The sequence below is a fragment of the Myodes glareolus genome, chromosome 10 (genome assembly GCF_982192425.1).
Source record: "Myodes glareolus chromosome 10, mMyoGla1.1, whole genome shotgun sequence".
Classification (NCBI taxonomy): Eukaryota; Metazoa; Chordata; class Mammalia; order Rodentia; family Cricetidae; genus Myodes; species Myodes glareolus.
Window position 1 is genome coordinate 85197925 of NC_142035.1, and position 26616 is coordinate 85224540.

A 26616-nucleotide genomic window follows, 5' to 3' on the forward strand; every position below is an offset into this window, starting at 1 on the left:
ATAAAAGTGCTGGATTAGAAGCTCCAAAACAGCAGAACCCCTTTTCTCTTAAACTGACTGTCACACGCACTCTGTCACCGCCACAGGAAGCTGGGTGACACAGGACCGTTAGGGGGTGAATGAAAAGCAGGTTGGAGAATATGTAGTGGACTGACATTCAGGAATGAGATGAACCCCTGGCACACAGTATAGGGGAGTCTCAGAAGCACACTATAGTGTGTAAAAGAACCATCTTGAGAAAGCACATGTTGTGTGACTTCATCCAGCATATGAGATTGGAAAAGGGAGAAATGGAGGTCAGAGGGCAGGGAGCTGACTGTCCAGGTGTGGAGTGGGTTGTTGTTGAAGAGATCTCATTGGTGTGAAAGACTCTCCTAGAACTCTATGATTATGCCTTGTGATGGGGCAATGGGTGAATAAATCTGTATGGGGATGCATTAAAATTTATACCAAACTTTATTCCACACTCTGTCATTTTCATGGTGTGAAAAATGTAACTAAAGAGAAAATACAAAATGACATTGAACATAAGGAAAGAAGAAGAGACAAAGTTCATCAGGCTATTGTCTTCGGTATGGAAGCAAGCCGAGGTTAGTCAGAACAGCCAGCATAAAGGGTATTCCTCCTCCATGTGGATATTATGCATTCTGTATGGCCTCTTTGTTGGCGTTCAGCATGAAGTATTGTGCATTTATCTGTTTGCTCATTTTTCCTTTGTTCCTCTTGTCCCCCTCCCCCTCAGAAAGCAGGGATCTTTCTTCACCCTGCCCACCCAAAGCTTACCATTGCACGGGGGACACATTAGTTGTGTAGGGAACGCCTGATATTCATGAATATTCATGAATGACTGAACAGGGCTTTGGCAGGTGGAAAGATGCCCATCTCTAGGAAGTTCCAGGTAGACCAAAAGTGGGGCCAGCATGGAGTGGCTACTGTTAGAAAATACTAGAGCATTCCAGAAGTAGGAACTTAAGTGTGTGGACTTTTTCACCTTGGTTGGTCTGTTTCGTTCTATCTGGCTTGAAGTACCACTGTATGTTCAGTGGGCTCAGGTAAAACTCTTATCTGAGGCAGAGATTGGAATTCCCCATAAAGCCTTGCTGACAGGGGCTGGCACTGCTGTGGACTGACGGGAAGTGAGAGGCCTGACTGGGGTGGGTGGGAGAGAGCGGCTGCAGAGAAACGCCCCTGTCATGTGGGGATGGCACTGTTTTTCCAGCTGGGTCCTGATGAACCCACTCCAGGCTGACGCCTCCGGCGACTAATGAGGCCCAGCGCTCAAGTCCAATAGATCTCAGGAGACTCTTGGCCTACAGCCTTATAATCCTTGAATACAGCCAGAGGGTGCCTGTGTCTCAGGCACCCATCATGCTGGAACCCAGGAGAGGCTCCCTCTAGCTCCCAGGAGCCTCATTCAGATGTCTAATAGAGGACACGATGTTCCTTTAAACAGTACGTGTATATCAACAGCGAACACCAGGGCCTGGGGAGATGACTCAGCTAGGAAGGTGCTTGCTATGCAAGGAGGAGGACCTGAGTTTGATCCCCAGAACCCACATAAAATCAGGGGCAATAGCACAGGCCTGTAGTCCCAAGTCTGGGAAGATAGAGGCAGGAGGATCTCTGGGGTTCACTGGCCAGCCAGCCTAGCCAATGAGTGACCTCCAGGTCCAGTGAGAGATGCTGTCTCAAGAAATAGGGTAGGGAACCATCAAAGAACACTCACTTGATAACAACTTCTGCTTTCCACATGGATGTGCACCAGCACACACAAGCACACATGCACACACATACAAACACACACACTATTAAAGACACCAGAAGCTGGAAGGTAGTGGCACACGCTTTTAATCCCAGCACTGGGGAGGCAGAGACAGGTGAATTTCTGAGTTCTAGACCAGCCTGATCTACACAGTAAGTCCCAAGATAGTCAGGGATATATAGAGGGACCCTGTTTTTAAAAGCTTAGCAGAGAAACACACCAGCTATTGATGAGAAATCCACAGAATGATTCCTTCTGCATTTGACACTCAAATGTGAGAGGGCATCATATTTTCTTTTCATTCTTCTAAACTGGCCAACCTCAGAGTGGTTTTTAGGGATCTGTGAGCTAGCTCACCCCCTCTTGCTTCACCCACTATCACCTGCCCAGCTCCCCACATGCCCACTTCCACTCCCCCCCCCCCATATGCCTTGGGCTTCCTGCTTCTGCAGTCACCCTTCTGCCCAGCACATCTCTGGGCGCTGCTGTCTCCTGCACATCTCTGTCTTTCTCTGCTACTTTTGTGGATTTTTTGTCCTTATCACTGTATCCTGGTTTCTCTATAGAATGTTTAAAAACCAGTCAAGTCAAAATCCAAAAGGAGGGGCCTTTAACTCCTGTGCACATGAGCACACCGTTCTGTAAGAGCCTTTCTGGCCTCACTCTGCCTGCCCTGTGTCTCTTCTCCTACTGTACAGGGCTCCACCCTGTCACACAGAAGATGCCTTCTGCTGCTGGCCACGGCTCTGCCTGGGAGAGATCGTGGCACGGTTGAGATGGCATCTGGAATTTCAGTCTCTTTTCATTCATTCATACCTTAAAGCAGCTCCAAGAATAAGGACATCACGATCCTGTCATAGATGCGTCTCCAGGCCTCTGGGAAACACAGTTAAACTGCCTTCCAGAAGTGGGCCTGTGTCCTCAGCCACCGGCTGGGTCCTCCCCATTCAGGGCCAACATGGGACATTTTTAAAATCGTTTCGATGGTGTCGGATGGAAACAAGACCTCAGCTTCATTAACAGCTCTGATCGCTACCTCGAGAAATCTGTTTTCTGTGCTGCTTCTGCTGGGCTTCCCAGGCTCCGCGAAATGTCACTCTCCTTGAGCTCTTAAACACTTGGCAGCTAGTTATACAGAACAGAATCTAAGCCGATAGGTGTGCTCAGGATACACCCCTAAAATTAGTGCCGTAAGTGTGCAGTGTGTGCATAGAACTCCCAAGCTCCTTCCTGCTGTGTTAGCTCCAGGTCCCCTACAGGGGCAGGGCTCCCATTCCCTGTGTGGGATGATTGCCCCAAGGCTGTAGAAGAGACCTTTCGAGAAGGAACTCAGAGAAACCAGTCATAAAGCAGGCATGAAGGGCCAAAGGTGGCCCTGTGGCTGCTTGGGCCTCGAACAATCCTCTGGGCTAACAATTAATGTTTATTCAGTTCTACAACTCTCCGTGAATCTATGCCACCAGGAGGGCACAAAGGCATTGTGGAGGTCCAAGTCCTGTGGGTAACCAGCATTTGGGAGGGGTCTCCAGGCAACTGCTAGCCCTCAGGGTTTTGTGTAAAGATTCGAGGTCCAACTCCCAGAGGCCCAGACCAAGGCTGCAGTTTCACACACTTACCACTAAGAGGCACTGTAGTTCCAATAAAGTGTTTCTGGGCCCAAGGCAAGCAGATTGGGGCCCCCACTCCTTAAAGTGGTGGGAGGATCTACCAGTTCAGCAGGTATTTAGTACTACTATTCTCCTGCCCTGGTACCATCTTTACTAGGGGCGCAGGTATGGGCAAGGCAAGTCCCAGCACTTCCTGAAAGAGCCCGCACCTCCCTACACCTCATAGCTCATTTCACACTCTCAGAATCTTCATGGGCAAAATGAGGCACCCGATAGAGACCTGGTGAAGATCACCAGCATCTCAATGACAGACTGTCACTCCTGGCCTGTGAGCTCCTCCTGAGGGTTCTCCTTAACAGAGGCAGGTGCCACAGCCCCGTCTCACACAGACATTCTCTGGGCTCTCCTTTTCATGGGGGAGACTCTTTCCTGGTGTAGAGGGTGGAGTGGGCTTCTCAGAGCCAAGGGGAAAGGGGATTAACAAAGAGCATCACAGAAAATAGGAAATATGCTGTGTATTCTACATGGTCCTAGGACTCCCTCTGCTACTGCTATTTACTCCCTGTTTACAGACACCATGTAAAAATAACCCATTCCACAACTTCAGAAATGAGGCCAAAGAGGGCAGGTAACTTGTTTAAAATTGTCTAGACCCTGTGCATGGACCAATGTCACTGACTGTCAGGGACTCCGAGTGTAAACTTGTATCAGCAGAATGGCATCTGGGATTCCCCAGGACACTTGGCAGCTTTCCCTATGTCTGAACCTTTATCAAAATGGAAAGCCTTTATCAAGAAATGATAGATGGTGGCCAGTAGGAAGCTGGCCTTCTCCAGGATGTCATCACGAAAGGCACAGGGCCTGGGTAGCGTGCAGTGAGTGGCCTCCAATGCCACAGTATCCTCAGCCTCCAATGCCTAGTCCCCACATCCTCAGCAGAGCCCAAGGCTGATGCCAACTCCAGAGCACACATACCTCGCCCAGCTCTTTGAGAGCCCCATCTCACCAGTGTTTCAGAAGCTCCCATTGCAGTTCCTTTAGCACTGACTTCCATGCCTGTAGACTACAGCAGTTTGCCAGCAAAGGTATGCTGCTATCGGAGCTGAGAACTGGAAAAAGATTCTGAATCTGGTGGGGCTTCCGTTTTTTAGACTGGCAAAATGGCTTAGTAGGCATAGGCAATTGCTGCCAAGTCTAATGACCTGAGTTCAATCCCCTGAGCCTATACAGTGAGAGGAGAAAAAAACAGCTCCTATAAATCCTTCTGATGGTCACACGTGTGCTATGGCATGAGTGCACACACACACACACACACACACGGCCATAGCCTAATTGGAAGCACAGACGTGAGACAAGTGCCATCTAGCTGTCACAGGGGCTTCTAGGTAAGTGAGCATTGTGTCCTGCTTGACCACCAGGTCCACAAGAAGGAGGGCTGGCTGCTTCGGGATTGAACTGGGGACTGAGAGGCCCACAAAGACTCTGTCTAGCCTATAAGCTGCTCTTCTGTAGGTTTCTCAGCTCCTGCCAATGAAGGCTCAGCTCAAAACCCAAGCTTTGTGTGCCAGCTTGTGTGGCTGGGTACAGTGAAAGCTGGGACTTGAATCCACGTCATCCCACTTCTAACCTTGTGATCCGTCTGCTCACTGCCTCTAAACTGAGTGGCCTTGAGTTTTTCCCCAAATGTCAGTAACTTGGTAAACCAGATCCTGTGTTTCCTCTTGCAACAAAAGAAAGCCCGCATCCTGATGCCCCTCAGGGACACTGAGGCAAGATGGGAGGTTTAGGGGCTGGGGAGATGGCTCAGCAGTTAAGAGCACTGCCTGCTCTTCCAAAAGTCTTGAGTTCAATTCCCAGCAACCACATGGTGGCTCACAACCATCTGTAATGAAGTCTGGCGCCCTCTTCTGGCCTTCAGGCGTACATGGACAAAATATTGTATATTGAAATATTTAAATATTTTATATTGTATATTGAAATATTTAAAAATGGGAAGTTTAAGTGCTGTGCAACATGAAGGAATGAAACGGGTCGGGAGTAGGACAGGCCCAGGTTTATCCACAGTTCTCCTTCCTCTGGTCCCTCATCCACCCACTCATTCTGGACTACCTTAAAGAGTTGGAAAAGTTCCAGGTGGCGGGAATGGAAAGCATGGTGACCCCCCCTCTCAGGGAGGAAGGTGGTGGCAGGCACAGGGTGGCAGAATGAGGACAAGTCACCTGACCTAGGGAACACTGATCTATGCGCCAGGACGCCGAGGCTGTCGTGTGCTGAAGAGGCCAGCTTGAGGCTCTGCCTAGCTAGTCTCCATACTAGAGATGCTGACCGTCCCCACCAGAGGAGGCTCCCAAGCTGTCCCTCCACCTGGCCTCCAATGGCATCTTTGGGAGAGCAACAGTTGTGTACCTATCTATAGAGTGCACACAGCTGCAAGAAGGAAGGGAAGACCCCTCAGCTGCAGGAGCACCCACACCTCCCAGTCCTTTCCTGTGCCTTCTCTTCTCTAAGTCTCTCCCACTCCAATTGTCAGGAAATGTAAGGATCATAAACCCCTGTGCAATGTGGCTGCCAGGGTCCCCTCCAATAAGAGCTCATTTCATACCTGTATGAAATATCTGTCCTCTCACAGGTGAAACATTTGTGACCACTGTAAATTTCTGGAACATTTGAAACTGTCTGAAAAGCCAGGCATTGAAGCCCATTCCTTTCATTACATGTACTTTGATATATGTATTCCTGGCAGCTTCCTCGGGCAAGAAAGATATCTTACCCGTCTCCATGGCCTCTCCCTGCCCTACGTCTGTCTGTCTGTCTTTAAACACCTGTGGAAGTGCCAAGCTCTGGTGGAGCTGCCTTTCCAGCCTTCGGAGGAATCATGTTAGTCTGGAAAGAGACTGCTTCTCTCCCTTGTGCCCAGCTTCCTTTCTCAAGTGTGGTTGTCCTGTGGCAAAGACTCACTGGCAAACAGGCTCTGGGGGCAAGACCTTTTCTCTCTTGGATGGGAAGGAGGAAGTCTCGGCTAAATACACTGCAAAGTCACTGTTTAATTTTCTAAGGTCTAGAAAAGACTGTTTGATACTTGCCTTCAAAGAACTCTCACGAGGGAGGTGGTTAGTTGTTAAAGCTCTTGCTTCACAGACTTAAGGACCCAAGTTCTGGTACCCAGAATCTATCCATGCAAAAGTTGGGTAGGCAGGACTACAGTCTGTGATAGCAGATTTCCCAAGCAGGCTAGCTAGTTGGACTAGCCGGAACTGGGGAACTCCAGGTTTGTTAAGAGGCCCTGCCTCAATCAATAGAGTGGGGAGTCATTAAGATGGCACATGACACCAGGCAGTGGTGGCACATGCCTTTAATTCCAGCACTTGGGAGGCAAAGGCAGGCGGATCTCTGTGATTTCGAGACCAGCCTGGTCTACAAGAGTTAGTTCTGGTACAGGCTTCAAAGCTACAGAGAAACCCTGTCTTGAAAAACAAAACACAAAAACAAAACAAAACAAAAAAGGCACATAACATCAACTTTGGGTTACACACAACGTGAGCGCCTGTACATAGACATGCACACACATCACACATGTATGCATGCAAAACATCTGAACTCTGCACACATGCTATGACATGTACACTGTCACATACACATCATACAGATACATGTATGCATGTACACGCACACAAGTAAAACAGGTTTTAGAAATTGTTTGTGCTACCTTCCTGCAGACTAGGTCTAGCAGACTGTGACTGATCATTTGGGCTGATGCTTAGGCAAGGGAGTCTTTTCTCATGGGGCCCAGTGCCTGGGGCCTGAGGCCTGGTGGACTCACACACTGATGGTTAGGCAGGAGATGGTCATGCAAGTGCCTTTTCTGGGAATAAATGTTACACAAGAGATCTGACAGCGTGGAGCCTGCAGGGGGAAGTCATAGGCTTCCTTCCTGGGAATTCTCCTGGCACACAGGGGGAAGATTTGGGACATGAGGCTCATGACATGAGGTTACATCCTTATTAGAGTTAACTGGACCCAGAGAACCGTCCTCCCCCCAACCCCCGCAATAGCTAGGATTTTAGTGGGCATCTCTGGAGCCCTGGCCTGCAGCTCTAGCTTCTGCCCCTCCCTTCAGCTCTGGTTCCTGAAAAAAAAATGTCCCTGAGTTGAATCTCTGTGACTGGCCAGTCCCTGAGCTGGAGGCAAGAAGAGAAACAGAGTGACCGCTGGGTTTCCCTATGCACTCACTATCCTGAACTTCACATGAGAAAGCCCTGCTGGGGCAGACACACGGAATGGACCAATACAAGAGAACAGAGACCACAGAGGGAAGCTGCCAGGTGCCCACGGGAGCAGTTCTGAGGCAGTGTCTCAAGGCTACTCCATGGAGAGACGGCTGCCTTTTCTTCTGGGTGCCAGGAACCAAAAGCCCATAGATGTAGCTAGTGCCCTTCTCATGCTGGACCCAAAGATGGACACAAAATGAATGGAAGACCTGGAACAAGTCCAAAGGCAGCAGAAGGAGATAGGAGTTCTTGACACAGATGTCATCAATGCAGATGCAACACCAAAAATGGGAAAGGGATAAACCAGACTTTTTCAAAATGAAAAACATTTATCGGCACAGCATCCAGAGAGGCAAAGATGACCCACGGGAGGAGAGACTTTGTGATACGTCTTTTTGATAAGAAATTACTATCCAAAATACTTAAAGCTCAGTGGTAGGATACATGCATGGGCTCAATCCCTGTTGCCACAAATAATGTTAATTCTTTCCACTTAACAACAAAACATCCAAACAAACAGAATCAAACACTGGAGAAGGATCTGGACAAGGCTTTGAAGTTGCACAGGTGGCTAAAAACATATATGGATAGTTATGAACCAAAGCACAAATTTAAATGAGAGTAGAGAAAAATTCATAGAGACAGAAAGCAAAGTAAAGGCTACCCAGAGCCAGAGGAAAGAGGATGTTAAACTTTTGTTTAATGGGTATAGATTCTATTTCAAATGACAGGAAAGTTCCGGAAATAGAGGAGATGCTATAAATCTTTCCATGTGTTTAATGTCACTGAATTGTACACCTAAAGGGGTTAAAATAATTAACTTTGTTAGATATAATTGTGTGTGTGTGTGTGTGTGTGTGTGTGTGTGTGTGTGAAGAACTCATTATGTAGCTCACGCTGCCCTGGAACTCACCTGCACAGGACCTGTATAGCAAGGGCCCGTTTCCTGCCACACAGTCCTGTGATGGACCTTAGGAAGGTCCCTGATGTAGCCTGAGCTAGCCTCACCCTCATAGCAAACTTCATGCCTCAGCTGGGATTACAGCCTTGAGTCTCCACACTCAGAGTCATGTCATGTATGTGCGTATGAGTCACCACACTCAGAGTCATGTCATGTATGTGCGTGTGAGTCACCACACTCAGAGTCATGTCATGTATGTGCGTGTGAGTCACCACACTCAGAGTCATGTCATGTATGTGCGTGTGAGTCACCACACTCAGAGTCATGTCATGTATGTGCGTGTGAGTCTCTACACTCAGAGTCATGTCATGTATGTGCGTGTTACCACTATTAAGAAAGCAAACCAAGAAATGAACAAACGCCATCTCCCTGATGGTCGAAGTTTTTGAAAATGTTTTGAAAAGTCACAAGAAACACTAACAACATTCATCTGCGGTGGGCCTTCACAGGCCCCTCAGCGACCCCCTGGGGTTCTCCTAAGCCTCAAGCCTTAGCAGAAAATGAAAGTCGGCACAGCTGGCCCCTGCCAGTCCTAGGGTCCAGTTCCCTGCAGCCATCAGGGCCACACTCAGACCTTTGCTAACTCAGACCCTGGATTCAGGCAGTTTCCTGATGGCAGAGGGCTATTTCCTGCTCCTTCTGCCAACTGGCTCCAAATGAGCCTCTGAGGGCTACTTCAGATGTCCTTAGGAAGCCCTAGACCACTGCCACCTCTCTGGGGATTCCCCATGTGGCTCATCCTGGTAAGGCTGGTGGCTATGAGGACAGGAATCAACTCATTCACAGTCAGACTCTGGACGGTGCCTAGCCAGGATACTGTACATAGGATCTGCTGGTGGAGAGAAACCTACCCAGGACATTGGCCACAACCTGCCATGAGGCTGTTCTCTCTTTAGGGAAGGAGAAGGGAGCCTCGCCCTGCTCTATCTCTGTCCATATTCTCCCCCAAGTACCTAGCAGTCTGAAATAGTGGAAGCCACCCTGGAGTGCTAACATTCCCAGACTAGAGGTGTGTGTGTGTGTGTGTGTGTGTGTAATCATGCCCACACGAATACTGGGGGCCACATGAAACAGAAGAGCTGGGAGAGAGCCTAGCCCTCAGCAGGTGACCCAAGCAGAACCCAGGTGCCGTGTGGGTGAGAACAGAGAGCCACGTCCCTTGCTGGGGAGTCCAGAATCTCAAGGGGAGAATAGATAGGTTCCCAGGGAGGAAAAACCACTCTGAGTGCTGCAGGAGGCAGCGCTAACTGCAGGCAAGGTCTGAGGAGATTGGGAGGGAGAACACCCGCCTGATGAGAGCCAGCCCCAGCAGCAGGCATGGCAGCTGGACACCAGGCCTGTGGCATTGGAGGTGAGCCCAAAGGAGAACCGTTAGGGATAGAGGGAACTCCTCCAAACTGCCACAACTCTGCAAAACAAATGACTTGTCTCCCCAAGACCTCCCTGCTCCTGAACCACAAGCTCCTTGCAGAGTGAAATCATTTTCCACAAGGATAAAAGAGGTCCACATATCTGGCTGCCGCCCCACCTCCACAGAGGAAGGAAAGAGGAGGGGAAACATCACAGTGCTTCTAGAATGTTCGCGGCCCATATCGCTCATTTATCAGCAAACACCGGCTGAGCTTCTGCTGTGTATCCTGGGCCTTTTTAGGGCCTGGAGAAACAATCTGGAAGTGCAGAGACAGCGCCTCACTGCTGTTCTCCTCATTCTCAACGCTTCTGTCTTGACCAGCACTTCACAGTGCAGCCCCCCTCCAGCGGTTGGCACCTGTGCCATGCAGGCCTCACCAGGCACAGGTGAAGAAGCCATGCCTGAAATCCAACTCAGGCCTGGAACGCTACCCTACCAGGGGCCAATGTCTATTTAGTCTTAGTCGGGCATCCCTAGGTACGAATGAAGACCCCTTTGGTCTTCTGCAAGAGAGTTGAGATGACTCTAAGTATAATCAGGTTCATTTTTGAAAAGGAGGCTTTGTAGGTTCTTAGTGTTGTGGCTACTAGGAACTTGTTCGTTCCTTCCTATCTGCCCCAGCCTCATGTGTTCCTCATTGTCTACCAGGTCTCTGGTGAGTCTACCCATTTCACAGCATCGTAAAGGGGATGCAATGAACTAGAACACAGGAGGGACTCAGTGCATTGCCTGGAACACTGGGTTGGCCTACGTTACAGCAACTGCAGAGGCCTCTCTTTGTGCCCTATTGACCTATCCTGAAGGAGGGGAAACGAAGGAAAGGTCCAGGCAAGGAAGGCCTGCTAAAATTTCCCTGTGCAAGTGGCCAGACCTTCTGAATACAATGCAGTAAGCAGGCAGGCAGGCCCTTGAGGTTTCTAAGGTTTGCTTGGTTCCAGAACTTGGACCAAGTCTTCTAAAACCTTCAGATTCATTGGAGGGGTTGTTTCAGATATGGGGACCTGTGCTGGAGAGGCGTGCACATGCTTGTGTTGACTGTCATGAGGCAGAGTCCCTTCTTAAAGTTTAAGGACTCACTGATCCCAGCTCGGTTGTGAACTGGATATGAAGGCGGCTGAATGGTGGGGCCAGAGACAGTGCCAGGAAGACTTCTGGGACCTCGAAGTCCCCTTTCCTACCCTAAAATGTGATCAGGGTCTGACGTGGTATACGAGACCTAAGTTTGATCTCCAGCACAGCAATAATAAAGACAGGACACCTTATTGGAACTTTGACTCCAGCTCCCTCCAAAAGATGGGTGATGGGTAAGGCCAAAAGCTCAGCAACCCAGGATCTTTCGATGCTGGAGGCACATGCCATGCTCACACGTTCGTTCTCCTGCTCCCTTCACTCTTAGTCAGCAAGTCCCAAACAGCCACATCCAACAAATGAAGTCACTAGTGACTCTTAGAGCACAAGTGGGCACTGTGCTAAAGGTCATGGTTAATTTCACTGAAATGCCAGCACCTGCAGCCAGATCCCTTCATCTGCATAGAGGGGGAGAAGAGAGTTGAGAAGGGTCTTCATATGCCTTATCTCCCTCAGCTTACTGGAGGAGGGAACCCGGGTGGGGAGAGGTGGTGGCCTCTGACTAACTCGGTACACAGGGGCATCTCTCCCCTTGAGTCTATGAGCCAGCTCGAGGGAGTCTTTCCCAGTCCAGCACTGTGCCAGGGAAGGGGAACTGGAGGTTGCTTGTCTGCCTCTGGACCTGAAAGCAGAGGCAGGGTGCAGCACTTCTCAGGCCTCCCAGGGCCTGGCTCGGTGACAGACATCTTGATGAGCCACAAATGGGTGGAATCAGGCGTCCTAGGCCCCGGTCTGTGAAACAGAACATCAGGCCATAGAGGACTGCCATTTCTTCCAACATAGGGCAGGACATCAATGGGATATCAAGACCCACTGAAGTCTGTGTTGGGGGACAGTGGTTCCTGAGCATTATCAAGGTCCTCCAAACTGGGTAGACAGTCATGTAATAGAAGGACAGGTGGGTCCTTCACCTAGGGGTACCCATGCAATGTGGCTTATGTACCTCCATGCAAGAACAGTAGGTGACCCAAGCAGATGGTCTCCAGATCCTGCTGTCTCTGCACTCAATGGTAAGAGGAGTCCCTGCTCTCCCTACAACCTGGGTTGGTGGGGCTTATCTCCTGGGATCCTACTCATCTAATAAAGGTAATCTGAAAACTACATCAGGATGGTGCCAGGAGAGCTTGCCACACAGGCAAAATGAACATCCCAGCCCCTAGAGATGGGGGCAAGTCTCGCTGCACAGCAGGTGGGCTCAGCTGGGATGCCAGGGCTGGCTGGAGACCTGCCACCTGGAGATTCTACTGTCTGTGAGTCAGCCTCAGGGAAGCTGCAGTAGGCAGCCAGAAGGGAGATTTGAAGCCAGAAACATGCAGCCGTTTAGCCTCCCTCAGGCACAGCCCTCTGAAGGCGAGGCTTGCTTGTGCACAGGCTAGGAGGGACTTTCAGAGCCACACACAGTTACTCTTGCGCACATAGGTTCCCATGCCGGAGTAACGAAATGGTCCCCAGTCATGTACATTTTTCATATAGAAGTACACAAAAATTAATACACACAATTGTAGCCTGACTCACTCAGAAGAAGGAAGAGGGCAGAGTAACTATGGGTGGGATACATGCCAGCTCACATTGCAGAGAGAGAGAGAGAGAGAGAGAGAGAGAGAGAGAGAGAGAGAGAGAGGAGAGAGAGAAACAGACAGACAGACAGATAAACACAGAGAGAAACAGACAGACAGATAGACAGAGACAGACAGAGGGGGGGAGAGAGAAACAGACAGACACACAGAGAGACACAGAGAGAGAAACAGACAGACAGATAGACAGAGAGAGAAAAAGAAACAGACAGACAGACAGAGAAAGAGAGAGAGAGACACACACGGAGAGAGAGAGACAGACAGACAGACAGACCGACAGACAGACAGAGACCGACTGGGGGGGGGCGAGAGCCAGAGAGCGAGCCCTATGGTCCTGGCCTACTTTCACAGATGCACCCAACCTTCTGAATAAAACACCGATTCTCCATTCATCCTTACAGCCAAGCTCCGGGATGCACACCAGAAGGGATTAGACTCCAGCCACAGAAGGCCCACATTCTCTTGGTTTACCAAACCCTTATTGCTCTTGGTAGGAATTGGGAAGTATAGAGTCAGGGAATGCAAATGGAACATCAGAATGGGGAGATGCCGGAAACAATGCATCCTTGGCTTGAGTCTGGTGCCATGTGAGCACCAAGGAACAGTAGCTTACCTTTTCTCATATTTAAAGCCTGGTGAGGAGCCCCGACCTTTCATCCAGCCCCACCTTCTAGGACTGTCAGTGCTCTCTACTTCCTGAACTGCTCACCGTTCAGGACTGGCTCCCGCTTCCAGGGAAGACTTTTCTGCCCACTTATCTAGACCCCTCCGAGACCAAATCCTGTATGAGTGGGAAAGCAGAGGAGGAAACCCGGACTAGCACTCTCACAGACCCTCTCAGACAGGAGCGGAGACGACCGTGGAATAGAGACCTCGGAGATCAGCTTGCCCACGGACTCAAACCCTCCGCGGACTAGCAGCCGACTCTTCTGGATCGCGCTCTCGGTAGCGCAGGGTAGCGGGTACAGTCTTCTAGAAAGTGCAAGGGCTCCCAGTTCAGGACGAAAATTTCGCCCCCACCCCCACCCCAACCCCCGCCACTTTATCCGCTTTAAGAATTCTATGTGCGGCGCCAGGCTTCCTTCCCTATTCTGAACGAGGCGCAGTAACGGGACCTTAGCTAGTTACCGTGAGGTTGGTTCCTAAGCACAAGTACTGTCGCAAAAGACAGTGACACTTCTCACCCTCAAGTTATCTCCTGGTGACTCCTCTTCTCCAGGAGTACCCTGTGCGAGAGAGATTTCTCCTGCTGCCTCTCAAGTAAACCTGAAGCTGAGGCTCCCCGGGTATCACCCGCTGCCACTCGCTCCTCTGAGCAAGCAACCTTTTGCAAATATCTGAACCCCGGTTCAACTTTTTCCCCTCTCCGGCTCTTTTTCTTCCTTGGTGCTGAAGGTTGGGAGTGGGTGTGTGTATAATGAAAAAAAAAGAGTCATGGGTTTCAGAATGTGCGGGGGGGGGGGGGGCGGGGACGGAGGGAAAGAATCTAACGCGTTGGGGTACCTGAAGCAGCATCCTGAAGGCACAGGAGGCATCTGAACCAGACTTAATTTTTGCTGGAGCTTCCCGTTTCCCTGCCGCCCCAGGGTACTCCGCACCTCTAAAAGATTAACTAACAGAAGCACCTTTAATGGCACAATTATACCAGAGAAGTGCGATCCCTGGGAGCCCTTGGTAACTGGTCTCTGAGAAGAAACGGTGGTTAAGGGGCTGAGTGAGGGAGCCGGGTGCTTCTCCCAAGGGGTCTTGTTTGGAAGAAGAACCAACCCCCACTTGTTTAGTGGTGCTGAGCTGGTGGCTTTTAGCGCTTAAACACGGGGTCACCATTGACTTATGTCCTGAATTCGTTGGAAGGAATCGTCACCCAGCTGTCGCTCGAGTCCAAGCACTGGTGTGGTTTCCCGGTCTGATGACCATCCTTAACTCCTCAATGAAGGGAGCACACGGTCTCTAACTATGCCTAGAGAGGCCCGTAGTTGTCCGTGAACGTGTAAGTGGCACCCTGAAGCCGACATTTGGTCACAAGACCGAGTGAGTCACCATCCCACCCAAACCTGGGACTGCGCTTAAGCTCTCCGGCTTCCTGAGGGAAGAGGCTTCGGGACAGAGGACGCTGCAGCACCAAGGCCCTAAGATCTCCTTTCCAGAATTTTCAATTTTTTCTAAGTACTTTGTATTAGTGTGCTCTTGGCCACGCCACTGGAGCGCGACCTCCGTGTGCGCGCGCGTCCCTGACCCGCAAGCCGCAGGAGGCTTAGGCAGTTAGCTTTCTTGTCCTGTCCCTGCCTGCTGCCTCGGGTACCCCAAGGTCCAAGGAGTCAGCAGACAAGCCCCAACCCTGCTCAAACGCCAACCTCTCCTCCCTCTCAGTTGCTACAGAAGTTTTTCAGCCTGCCACAGAAGCAACTCCTCCACGGGCTCTCGAACTGGATCAAGACCTTCTCCATGAAAAGTCTGTCCATATGCCGCTGGAAACCAAAGCTCTTTGGGATGTTAGCAAGATTTAATACGGGTATAATAATTCGTTTTCCTCCGCGTCGGGAACCTTAGGGGCAATTGTATGCTCTGAAGGCTCCAGGAGAGCCTGAGAGAGGTTCTAGGCTAAGCTGGTTTGTAGCCTTGGGTTAGGGTCGGGGCCGAGCAAATATCCCAGAGTTTGCATCCTTGTCACACTGCCCTCAGAAACAAGGCGGGATCCCCGGTGCTTCGAATTCTTTCCTGAAATTGTCCTAATTCACAAATTTTTATTTTCCTCAAATTTTCTCGTGCACATAGTCAAGACACAGGACCATGACTTGAGCGAGTTTCTAACCATTTTCCCGACTTTTCCATGTAAGACGTTGAACCTCACTATGTGTAAATTAAAGAAAAGTGTATGCCAAGTCCATTGATTTCAAAATAATATTAAACTTTTTTTCTGTCTCTCTGGTTAAGAACGTGTCTTGGGGGCTGGCTTGTTGGAGCAGGCTGGGTGGGGACTATGGAAATGAACAAAGTTAAAAAAAAATTAAAACTATTCCTTCCCTACCTTTCCTCTAAAACTGGCAGGGGATCTTTGCCTTCACTGAGGGATTTAATTCTCTCTGAAAGGCCTGGGGACTACTTAAAGTTGCTCGGCCAGCCCCTTCCGTCCCCACTCTCCACTTTCTGGGGTGGAGGATTTACAAAAGATCCCGATTGATTCCTTGACTAAATCAGGTAAGAGTCACCTTGTGTGGATTGTGCCTATACTGGGGAGGGGGAGGCAGAGAAATACTATCAGAGTTTAACATTTCGTCTAATTCAAAAAATCAGAACACGGCCCTCGGTGGCGCCACTCGGGCTCGAGCCAGGCCGGAGCGCCCTGAGACTTGGGCGCCGCCAAGGGCGCTGCATTCCAGATGGGCTGTGGAGGTCCCAAATTGCCTTCAACGAAAACCTGCGTGCACCGAATCGAAAGCGAAAGAGGAGGTGGCAGGGCTGTTCCCAGCGGAGCCGCACCCTCAGAGGTACCGGCAAGGTTGCGCGAGGCCACGGGAGGATTGCGGGGCTGAACGTCGCAGTCCTGGGTTTTTCCTAGCCCTGCACCGCAGCGGCGGGTCTCCACCCTGGCGAACAGCTCTCGCCGAGCCGCCCTGGCCAAGCACCGTAGCGAGCCTGGTGGGGTCTAGATCACAGTGGGCGAGGGCTCCTTCAGGGGGCCCTTTCAAAAAAAAAAACGCAATGACCCTGTGTTCGCAGGAGACCACAGAGTGACACTGAGCTTTGCCCTTTTTAGTAGAGGTGAGGAAACTGAGGTCGGAACCCAGTAAGGACGCCCAGTAAGGACTCCTGAAGCCACAAGGGAATTCTAATCTTCCTTAGCTCCAGTTCTGGAGTCTCGGAAGACTACGGCCTGCACTCTCTCAGCTCTGGGTAAGCGTAGCCTCCAGGCCTGTACTTTCCTCCCAAGGGACCTCAAGGTGAAACAGAGGCTGAAGTCGCGGAGGCTCCCCTCCACTCGGAACTGCTTTGGGGTCTGGACTCCTATAACCCGCAGAAGTTGCAAAGACTGATCGGCCTGGGCTTGAGGATCCAGTCACCAAGGCAAGGCCTATTTCCAAACCCATCTCTGCTTCGGAGTTTTGCCAAATTCCTGAGAACATCTCAGGGTTTTTTTTTTTCTGGAGCCCCAACCTCCTAGCTTTGAGTGTACACCTCACAACAGTGTTAGAGAATTGGTGTCTTGGTTTCTCAGCTTGCTGGCAGATTAGAACACCAACTCCACAGACCTTCTCCCCATTACTTCCGAAAGGGCTCGGCCCTTGTTTCTGCTTCCCAGTGCCTAGTGTCTACATCTTGGACTCAGTGTGCCTCATCCTATGTAGATCTGAAATCTGGGGCAGAGAGCCCTGTCTCTGAGAGGGGACAGGGACAGGGATTTGGTCTTCCTTGGTGGTTTCCTGGAGGGATCGCCTCCATTTCAGGCAGCGATGCAGTGGTATCTTGGCAGGTTCCTGCTGTCCTTCTTCCCAGCCTGCCCTTTATGACTTTGTCCCAGCAAGGACAGGGTCATGCCTTGTCCTCAGACTTGGGGATCCAGCAGCATAGCAATTGAGGGAATGGAAGTGCACAGGAGGAAGGCTGCATGGGGGAGGGGTCCAGCTTTTACGATCTCTCCTTTACTGCCCTGGTATCAAGGAGGAAATAGGAATTGAGTGGAGTTACTCACTCTGGGGTCACTCTGTGGGTTAGGGGCAGTTCCAGGTCAAGTGGCTGCTCCTTCCCTTGGCCACAATGGCTAATGCTGGTGATATAGTGGCCAGTCAGTCCTGAAGATCCCTACAGGACAGGCAGAGGCCTAACCTCTTTCTTTACCCTAGGGGCCTGAGGGCATCTTTCTCACCAAGAGACAGAGCAGTTTGACTCTTCTTCACTAGTACCTCAGCCTCCTCAGAGGCCATGCCAATGGATGGGTTTAAACCATGAAAGCAGTACAGTTAGTTGGGTAGAGATTAGCTGAGCCCCCTGGCTTTGAACTGTAGATTTCTGCGAGTTCCCGAGTGAGTCTGCCTCTGCTCTCACCTGGTAGTCACCAGTGACCGGGCCTGGGCTCTGGAGCTGGGCATGGAAGGAGCCCCTGTATCATTCCAGCCAGGCATGGAGAGGAGAGGTGGCAGACTTAGGGAAAGGCCACTAGCTCTTTCTAGATCTGCTTTGAGTCCCATCCTGTCAGTTTGACGGTTTGTAGCTTTTTTGAAGCCACATGAGTGGCATTTGGTGTGTGCCATGCTGATTAATAAAGAAGTGTGTGTGTGTGTGTGTGTGTGTGTAGAATTCAAGTTTAGGTAAATGTCCACAGTACCCCAGAAGTTTGCTCCAGTCCTGTCTGTGATTGAGCTCAAAATGAGGAAGTGTGTGTGCACATACATACTAAAATTCGTGCTATGTTCCTGAGATTATTCTGTCCATCAAGACCTCCACATGTCCCACTTCTGTCCCCAGGCTTAGTGCCTCTATACCCTACCTGGCAGCCAGAGTCGTCGCTCAGTAAGGACCAACCCATCTCACTAGGGCCTAACCTAAAGACAAAGGCCTGCGAGAAGGTCCTTTCTCTCTTCTTTGCCTTTGGAGTTTCCTAACTCCGATGCTATAAAAAAAGAGAAAGTTTAGGGGTTTGGGTGACTTTCTTTCCTAACTCATTTGACCAATGGTGGCGGAGCACCGAGGACCCAGGCCGGAACCCTGCAGCCACGTTCAAGGGGGCTTGGAGGTCATTCAGGCCTTCTCAATCAGGTGCCTTGTGGTCCCAAATCGGGACCCGGATTCTTCCTTCTTTCCGCGGTCCTGTGCTGGTTGTATTTCAGAACTACTGTTTTCGCACCCAATGGGTCCTAAACCGTGCCCCCCCCACCTCATGCCGGCTACTTTCAGACATCTCAGACGGCTGGGCTGCAGTTCCCTAGGCGGTCCGCTCTCTGGACCAGGTCTCAGGTTTTCTGATGCACCAGGTAATCCAAACCCAGGTCTGCAAGAGACACAGTGCCGCGGCTTCTACCGAAGGCTTGGGGGACAGCGCTCAGGACTTCCCTGCGCTCTGGGCACCTGCGGCTTCTTACCTCCGGCGCAGTGCGCGGAGCCGGGAAGCCGGCGCCCAGCGGCTCCGGAGCGGAGCGGCGCACGGATCGCAGCAAGAGAAACTTCTAGCAGCTTCCCGCCGGGAACCCGGACGAAGCATCCACTTCAAATCCGGTCCCGCGGGACAGAGAAAAGTGAGACATTAGGACGAACAGAGGAGAAACCCGGGAAGCGACTCCAGAGCGAGTGGAACAACTACAGCGCTCGAGCCCGGGCCGGGGCTGGAGACGCAGCAGGACGCAGAGACGCTCTCGAAGCCCGTTCCATCTGGGCTCAATCCCGGAGTTTCTCCAGCCTCCACCTCCAGCCTCCCAACAGCCTAGCGGGTTTGGTGTGTGTGTGTGTGGGGGGGGATAGCGAAGCCTCGAACCCCAGGGTCCCTGCGCCTGTTTCATCCGCACGTGCACTCACCGTAGCAGGGGACCTGCAAGGCCGCGTTGTGACCACCACTGCTCTCCTGAAGCTTGAGGCTGCCGTCCGGGGGTGTTTTACAGGCGCCCCGCTGCAAGTAGAGATGCGCTGGGGGCGCGGGCGGAGCAGGCGGCGGCTGCGGGGTGGGTGGCTGCGGCTGGAACTTGTTAAAGGAGCCCCGTGCCCCGGCGCTGCTCTCCAGCGGTGCCGCCAGGTCCTGCTGCCCCGCGCCGTAGCGGGCCCGGCTCTTGGCGTCCCCAAATCCCTGTCCTTTGGCAGCGGCCGACAGAAAAGTTGTACCGAACTTGTCACCTCCTGGGAATCCCCTAAAAGGCGACGAACCTTCCCGGCTCTGCGAAACCGGGCTGTAGTAGGCGTCCATGGCAGCGGCCGGAGACTCGCAGTAAGAGACGCAAGTCTCAGCGTTCATGCCTGGCCTGCGCTGGCGACGGGCGGGGGCGCCGGCGAGGGCACGAGGACGCCACCGCGCGCCTTGGCTGGGAGTTGGGGAGGCGAGGAGGTGGTGGCAGTGCTCCGTGCCCGGCCTGACTGCTTCTCTTCCCTCTCTCTCTCTCTCTCTCTCTCTCTCTCTCTCTCTCTCTCTCTCTCTCTCTCTCTCTCTCTCTCTTGCTTTCCTCTCTTTCTCTCCCCTCCTCTCTCTTTCTCCACCCCCACCGCTCCACGCAGCTGGCCCAGCGAAAGAACCAAGAGCTGTAAAAAGATTCGGATGCTTCGGAAAGTTCTCCAGATCTCCCAAACCCTCTTAAGGTTTTGAAGCAGAAAAAAAAGTGATTTTTTTTTTCACTTGACTCGCTCCTTCCTGCTCCCCTCCTTCCTCTCCTTCTCTGCCAGAGCTCCTTCCTCCCTCCCCAGCCCCTCCTTTCCACTCACTAGAGATGCCACTCACTAGCTAGAGGCTATTCGACCTGGAGAAGCCTCAAGGCCCTTGAATTTTAGGCTAGGGTGGGGAGGTATAGCGACCCCCAGAACTCCCGAAGCTAGACTGAGAATTGACGCACGGTCTCAACCGTGCTAGAGCCTAGAGTAAGGGGAATCAAAATTTTATTGACAGGTTAAAAGAACTGTAAGAGATTTTGACTTTCGGAGTCAGATGGGCCGCTGGCCTGACAAATCTTTTGAATGCTTCTTGGTGAACTTGGCAGCGCAGCCAGGGGCCTGCCTGCCCGGACCTTAGCCTGGGTTTTTAATCTGCCTCCCCATTCCAGATTGTTCCCAGTAATTCACACACAACAGATCTCATAATGGTCAGGAGACGCCACTTTTTACATCTTAACTATTTCCCTGCCCTGTAAGGGTTCCCTTCAGTTCTGGGCTCCCTTGCTGTGAAGTCTGTGTTTGCTCATTCACTTGAGAGATCCTAGACTGGCCTGGCTAGAGCCTAATACCTAGGATCCCAGCCCTCCAGCCTCTTGCTTGCCGGGATAGGGGTGTGGAGGCGGTCCTACAAAGCCAGGACGAGAGTGGACCTTTAAGAGACATCCTTCCTGCTCAGCCTTGCAGGGTAGTTGTGTCTGTCTTCAGGGTGTGTGTGTGTGTGGGGGGGTGGTAGTGAAGTCAATGCCTCTCTTCACTGTGCCCACCCTCTCACTCCCATTGCAAATCTAAAGGCTCAGATTTTGTTGATTTTGAAACTGGGTCCCACTTGTTAGTTCAGGCTGGCCTGGAACTTAGGATCCTGTTTCTGCCCCCAGAGTACTGGGATGGGATGACAGGCGTGCTTAACTACGCCATGGCATGGATTGATGGGAACACTTGGATCTGCACATAGCCGAGACAGAGACTGGACGCTCTCATTTTCCAGTGAGCAAGCTTGAGGCTCAGAGAGGTGCAGGCACATGGCCAAAATCACACAGTGAGAAAGAGCACTGAGAAGTCAACATGTCCTCCTTGGATCCCAGGCAGAAACTAGTCTCTCCAGAGACTTGGAAAGTTGAAGCAAATGCCACCAATGGAGACCTCAAAAGTTAACCACCTTCCAGCAGCAGAAACTTCAGGCAGCATCCTAGAGCGTCCCTCCTTAAACTGCAAGGGAAATCTGGCCCTGGAAGACTTGCCTCAAGGGGAGTCTGGAGGGGCTGGAGCGGGGAGAGCCTGATTGCTCTGAACCAAGGATGGGATGCCTACTCTCTGCATGTGGAGCATGCAAAGAAAAAGTATAGGAGACTTGCATCTACCTCTGGCCTCACCTATGCTTGCTCTCACCCCACCCTACCCCTTGTTATCTCTGGTCCTTACTTGATGCAGACTGCACAATCCCACATCTGGTTTTCATTGCTGCCTTACCTTGAAGTGCTCGTTAATAAAGATATTTCTCAGAGCCAGGGGCACTGGACCACTATAGCACCCATCCCCCCACATCTAGGCAGAAACCTCTGTCTGTCTGTCTGTCTGTCTGTTTCTTTCTCTCTGGCCAACAGACCTTAACCACTAAAGAGTCTCTTAATGAATGTCTGTTTTGACAGAAGCCACGTCAGTTTGGCCTTACATGCTTGTTTTAGTAAACCCCTTTTGCTATGGGTAGACTGGGTCCCTCGGATCCAAATCATTGTTCAGTCTCAAGTAGCAAAAGTGGATAAACTTGCCACTGTCATGGAAAGCTCCTGTTTGGTCAAAGTTTCCTTTTCTCCTGGAGCTATGGAGTCTTCCCATCTGGGCATCTCAGGACGGGAGGTTCATCTTCTGTCACTCCTGTGCTTTTGTGGGGCTCATGGATTTGGAGTTCATCCCTGAACTGCATGCCCTGCCACCCAAGTTTTTTTTATTTTTTTTTTTTTTTGATTTTTTGAGACAGGGTTTCTCTGTAGTTTTTGGTGCCTGTCCTGGAACTAGCTCTTGTAGACCAGGCTGGCCTCGAACTCACAGAGATCCGCCTGCCTCTGCCTCCCGAGTGCTGGGATTAAAGGCGTGCGCCACCACCGCCCGGCTTGCCACCCAAGTTTTATACACCCACCTACCTCCTTAGCATTCCAGACCTTAGGGATGCTTGACCACTGTTTGTGCTCCTGGCTCAAATAGTTGGTGCTTCCAGGAGAGCAGCCTCCTGGTGCTGGTGCACCACACATATTTACAGACCAGAGTGTTCGATTCGGGGCTGAAGGAGTCTCTCTCCATTCCTTTCAGCCTTCCAGTACAGCAGTGCCTCATGAGCCCCCGATTTCAGGGTCCAGGACAACCAGTTGCTTGCTCGCACCCTCTTCCAAAGTCAAGTGTCAAAAATTAATAGCACTGGACGGGACTGCTTCTTCTGGGCTGCACTCCCCTCTGCTCCAGCTCCAGAACGGTAAGTTCTCTTAAAACAGGGACCAGGCCCATCTCGCACACCACAGGCCTTGGCACAGCACAAATACTCATAAACTGTGTGTTGAACAAATGACTGAGAGCCTCATGGAGATCGCGGAGGTGTAAGGACTCATCTTTTGTCCAGGAATTTCAAGCAGTAGGAGTGACTGGAGTCCCTGAAGCCTAGAGCTGCCCTCGGGCATCCAGAAGCTGACTGCCATCTTCCCACCCCTCCTCTCCTCTTCCTGGCTTAGGAGGGGTGGGGGCCAGCTGCAGTTGCCCGAGGTTCCTGCCTCCCTCAGGCCCTGGGATAGCAGCATGCATCCCGCCAAGCTGACTCCCACCACCACAGGCCATCTGCTTAATTAATGCCTAATTCAACCTTTCGGTGGGAAGTTTGAACCCTGAGCACCCTGAGTGTGGCATGGGATGGGAGTCCTATCTGAATCACAGCTCAAGAAGTTCCAGAAGGCTGAGCTTCTGAGCCAGAGAGGGAGTGGCTGTGAGTTAGTTTGCACAGGAACAAGGATGTCTGGTCCTTTGACAGCACCACCAGGAACCTTCCGGCAAACCACCAGGAACCTTCCGGCAAACCACCACCCTTTTCACATACCTCATCAGTGCACTCAAGCGCGGCTGTTTGCTCCTCTCTGTTAATTTTTTCATCTATCTGCACATCTAGACATCTTTTCTGTCTTAGTGGAAAGCCCGGGCTCCATTACCATCATGGAACACTTGTAACCTTCTGATCCTTGCCTCGGGACTGTACTCCTGGATAACTTCCCCAGAACACTCCCTAGCTCCCACCTCTCCCAGGTACTCACCCAGGAAGCTGAAAGCACTCTGCATAGGAGTGGACAGACAATAGTTTCCCTCCTGGAAAGCTCCTGACAAGATTTCCCTTGTGTGTGGATTGTTTGTTTGTTCTCTGATCTTCCACTGGAATGGGGGTCTGAGGTTACTGTCTCCTCTGTGCTGAGTGTGGTACAGGGCACACAGGGCTGCTATTGAGTGAACAAAGGAACAGATGCGGAGAGGGGCTGGAGGATGAACTCTGTTGTTGCTCAGAGTTGGAGCTCTTGAGGAAGAACAGGGGAGTGTGTGTGTGTAGGGGGAGAGAACTGAGTTGGTTAGAGTGACCCAGGAAAAGCAAGCAACCCCATCTTCCCATCTTTCAAAGGGAAAGGCAAATTCTTCCTCATCTTGGGCAGGGCTGCTACCACTTCCTCAATTTCCGACTGTACTCAGAGAGTGGAACCCTGAGAGAGATGTGGCAGCCACCCAGAAGCCAGGTACAGTCAACCTTATTGCCACAAGTCCTAGCTCCCATCTAGGCCAAAGGAGGCTTCCCAATTTGAAGAAAATTGGCGCTCTATGAACTGTCGGGAATCTAGGAAGTTTTTCAGAATTTGGGGCAACGGAAGAACATTTTGGACGCTCAGGTGGCAGTAGGTATTAAGATGCACAGCCTTGAAGTCAATGGCATTACAAATCTTGAATACTGGTTTTTGGTACCCAAACCTAACAGTAGCAGCCAACGCGGGTCACGGGATCCTGTCCAACAACATCTTTGCAGTCCTCACAGAGCAGATGAACAATGATTTTGGATTTGAACTTGGGATTCTAGCACCGGGGCTGAACTCCTGTTCTCAGAAGCTCATCGTGTGTTCTCAGAGATTTCTGGAGACTTAGTGAAGGTAGGCCAGGTAGAAATGCCCCGGCTCTCCCACACCCTCAGGACTCTAGGAAATGCTCCATCCAGAGCCAGTGAGGTGCAGCGACAACCAGAAGTGCCTCCCCAACCCCCACTCCGCGACTGCCTGTTAACCTCGCACTGACCCAGCGAGTTCCTCCGCCACCACCGGTGGTGAACAGGGATTTGTCGTCTAGGATGGGTCGGAGACTCCATCACAGCATTGCTGCAACCCTCTAGCTCTGGCTCCCGCTGCCGTCCCAGGACGGGAAGGGGACCAGACAGCAAAACCAGGTTTCTGCGCAAGCGGGAGAGGCGAGGTCACCTAGGCGCTGACCTGGGAGAGGAGGCTTGGGACAGGTCGGCGCCCGCCTAGCTTAGCAAAGTCCTGGGAACACCGCATTGCCGCCCAGAATCCTGGACCTCTGCACTAGAGATGAGATGCTTAGCCTTTCCAGCTGTGTGTGTACACAGCACACAAAACTTGTCCGAAAAAGTTCTTGGCACCCCGCTCCCTCCTTGCCTTCTACTGTGCATAACATTACAGGTCACCCAGGAGAACTAAGGGTAGATTTTCACAGCGTAAACTGCGGGTGCCGGAAGTTCACAAGCTTTCCACGCATAGTGGAAGTACATAGCTGCACCAAGGGAGGTTCGAAAATGAGCTCGCTCCGATGGCCCCATGATGCACACTTTGCCCACTCATAGTTTTCTCCGGCACTTAACTTTCTGTTAAGTTCTGGGTATCAGGAACTTCTCCAAGCTGTTGGGATTCCCTCTGAAGATGCAGCCTAGGTGCACAACGTAGCCCCACCCTTATCCTCCTGCGGGACAGAGCTAGGCTAAGATAGGCTAAGAGTCATGGACTAAACTAGATCAAGGAACGCCCAAAGCTTGTGAAAAATGGGTCTCCACTCTACCACAGGATCACTATCTTAAATCTTGTTGGCCTCAGAGGAAAGCTGTTGGAACCAGAAATAAGTCTATGGAGTGGAAGCCTGTCCACACTATGAACATAATGGCAGTTAGAGCTTCCCTCAGAGAATGTGATTCATTTAAGTCCACAAGCAATTTCCCAATGCGTGTTAGCCAACCACTGGCCTCGAGGTGTTCAGACTGCAGCCCCGACTGGTTTCTTCTCCCCATGGAGGATGCAGGGCACACACCTCCCAGGCTCCTAGGCACAGAAATGAGCTTTCAGATGATTTCCTGGGGGTGTTTTGGATAATGGGTGGATCCGTCTTTGCTGTACAGCTTGGCTTTAGGAAGGCAGACGGGAAGCCAGTTTTCACCCGAAGAGGTGGAGGCCTCAGAAAGGAGGGAGGGGGATATTCTCAGAGAGATCTGAGAGACCGGCATCCTCAGAAGCTCCCGTCTCTCTCTTTAGAGCTTGCTGGAGTTTCCAAGAAATTCTTTGCCCCCTGAAGGATGAGGTCCCCAATCCAGGGCAGAGATGACCCCCAGGGACAAAGCAGAGTTCTTTCTAAACTCCACAGTCCTCTGCTTCCTCAGAGAGGATTTCATATTTCCCTCTTCTCCACAGAGAGGAGCCTGCCCAGCTGACTGCTAGAATGAGCCCGGCAGGGGTATTCTTTCTTTCTGTCAAGGAGTAGGTTTTAGCAGTTCTCTTGTCTAGAAGGCAAAGTTGCATCTGAGGAGAGGCTGACGGGTATGCTTGTGACAGTGGGAAGACCCTGGGAAAGGCAGAATACAGCCTTTCTATTCATACCAGGGTTACAATGTCAGCCTCCTACCCAGGGTTAGTTACATCCCATGTCTATTGCTGATCGGCTATGATATATAAAGTCAGCTAAGTGACCACTCTGCAGGCTCCGGTTTACCTTCCACTAGTACCCATCTTCAGTTAAGTGTAACTGAACCCTTCTTACTTGACAACTCCACCAGCAGCAGTAACTGCTTCTTTCACACCCCAGGGCATTGGCTGTTCTAGACATTAGAACCTTAAAGCCATGAGCTGGGCCGCCTGTTCCCTAAATACTTGGGAAGCAATGGACCCTATTCCTCCTCCTCTTCCACTCACAACTCCATCCTGAGTAAGAATTTCAAAGCAAAGAAGAGGGTAAGGGCTGAGGAATTCAAATTCCCGGGATCTGGCCCTTCCTGCCAGTTGGTGCAGGGTGGGGGTACGGTATGTGTCTTGGTTTCTGTCCTGGGGGGAGGAGGAGGGTCTCCAAAGTCCTCAGCTCCTCAAGCTCCTCAGTCTTGTATTTGAGGTAGTCCCTTGATGTTCCTTGCTTAAAGTCGCCCTGCAAACCAGACACCAGGCTTGGTACCTTATTTTCTAGCAGGGGCCTCATAGTCTGGGAGGTAAGGAAGGGGGTTGTATGTCCTTAGCTCCCTCTGCTTTCATCCCCCTTCCTACCCCTCCTTCAGTTGCCTGCCCT

General features: G+C 51.3%; 1 protein-coding gene across 1 annotated transcript in view; it reads right to left on the reverse strand.

Annotated features, from left to right (window-relative positions):
- The window catches only part of Alx4 (ALX homeobox 4), a 39414-nt gene extending 19657 nt beyond the window's left edge, over nucleotides 1-19757 (reverse strand). Inside the window, exon 1 of the mRNA XM_048443552.3 lies at nucleotides 19219-19757. Coding sequence (XP_048299509.1) covers nucleotides 19219-19648 — 430 coding nt within the window. The 5' untranslated portion in view covers nucleotides 19649-19757. The remainder of the gene's footprint in view (nucleotides 1-19218) is intronic.
- Nucleotides 19758-26616: the final 6859 nt, after the last annotated feature.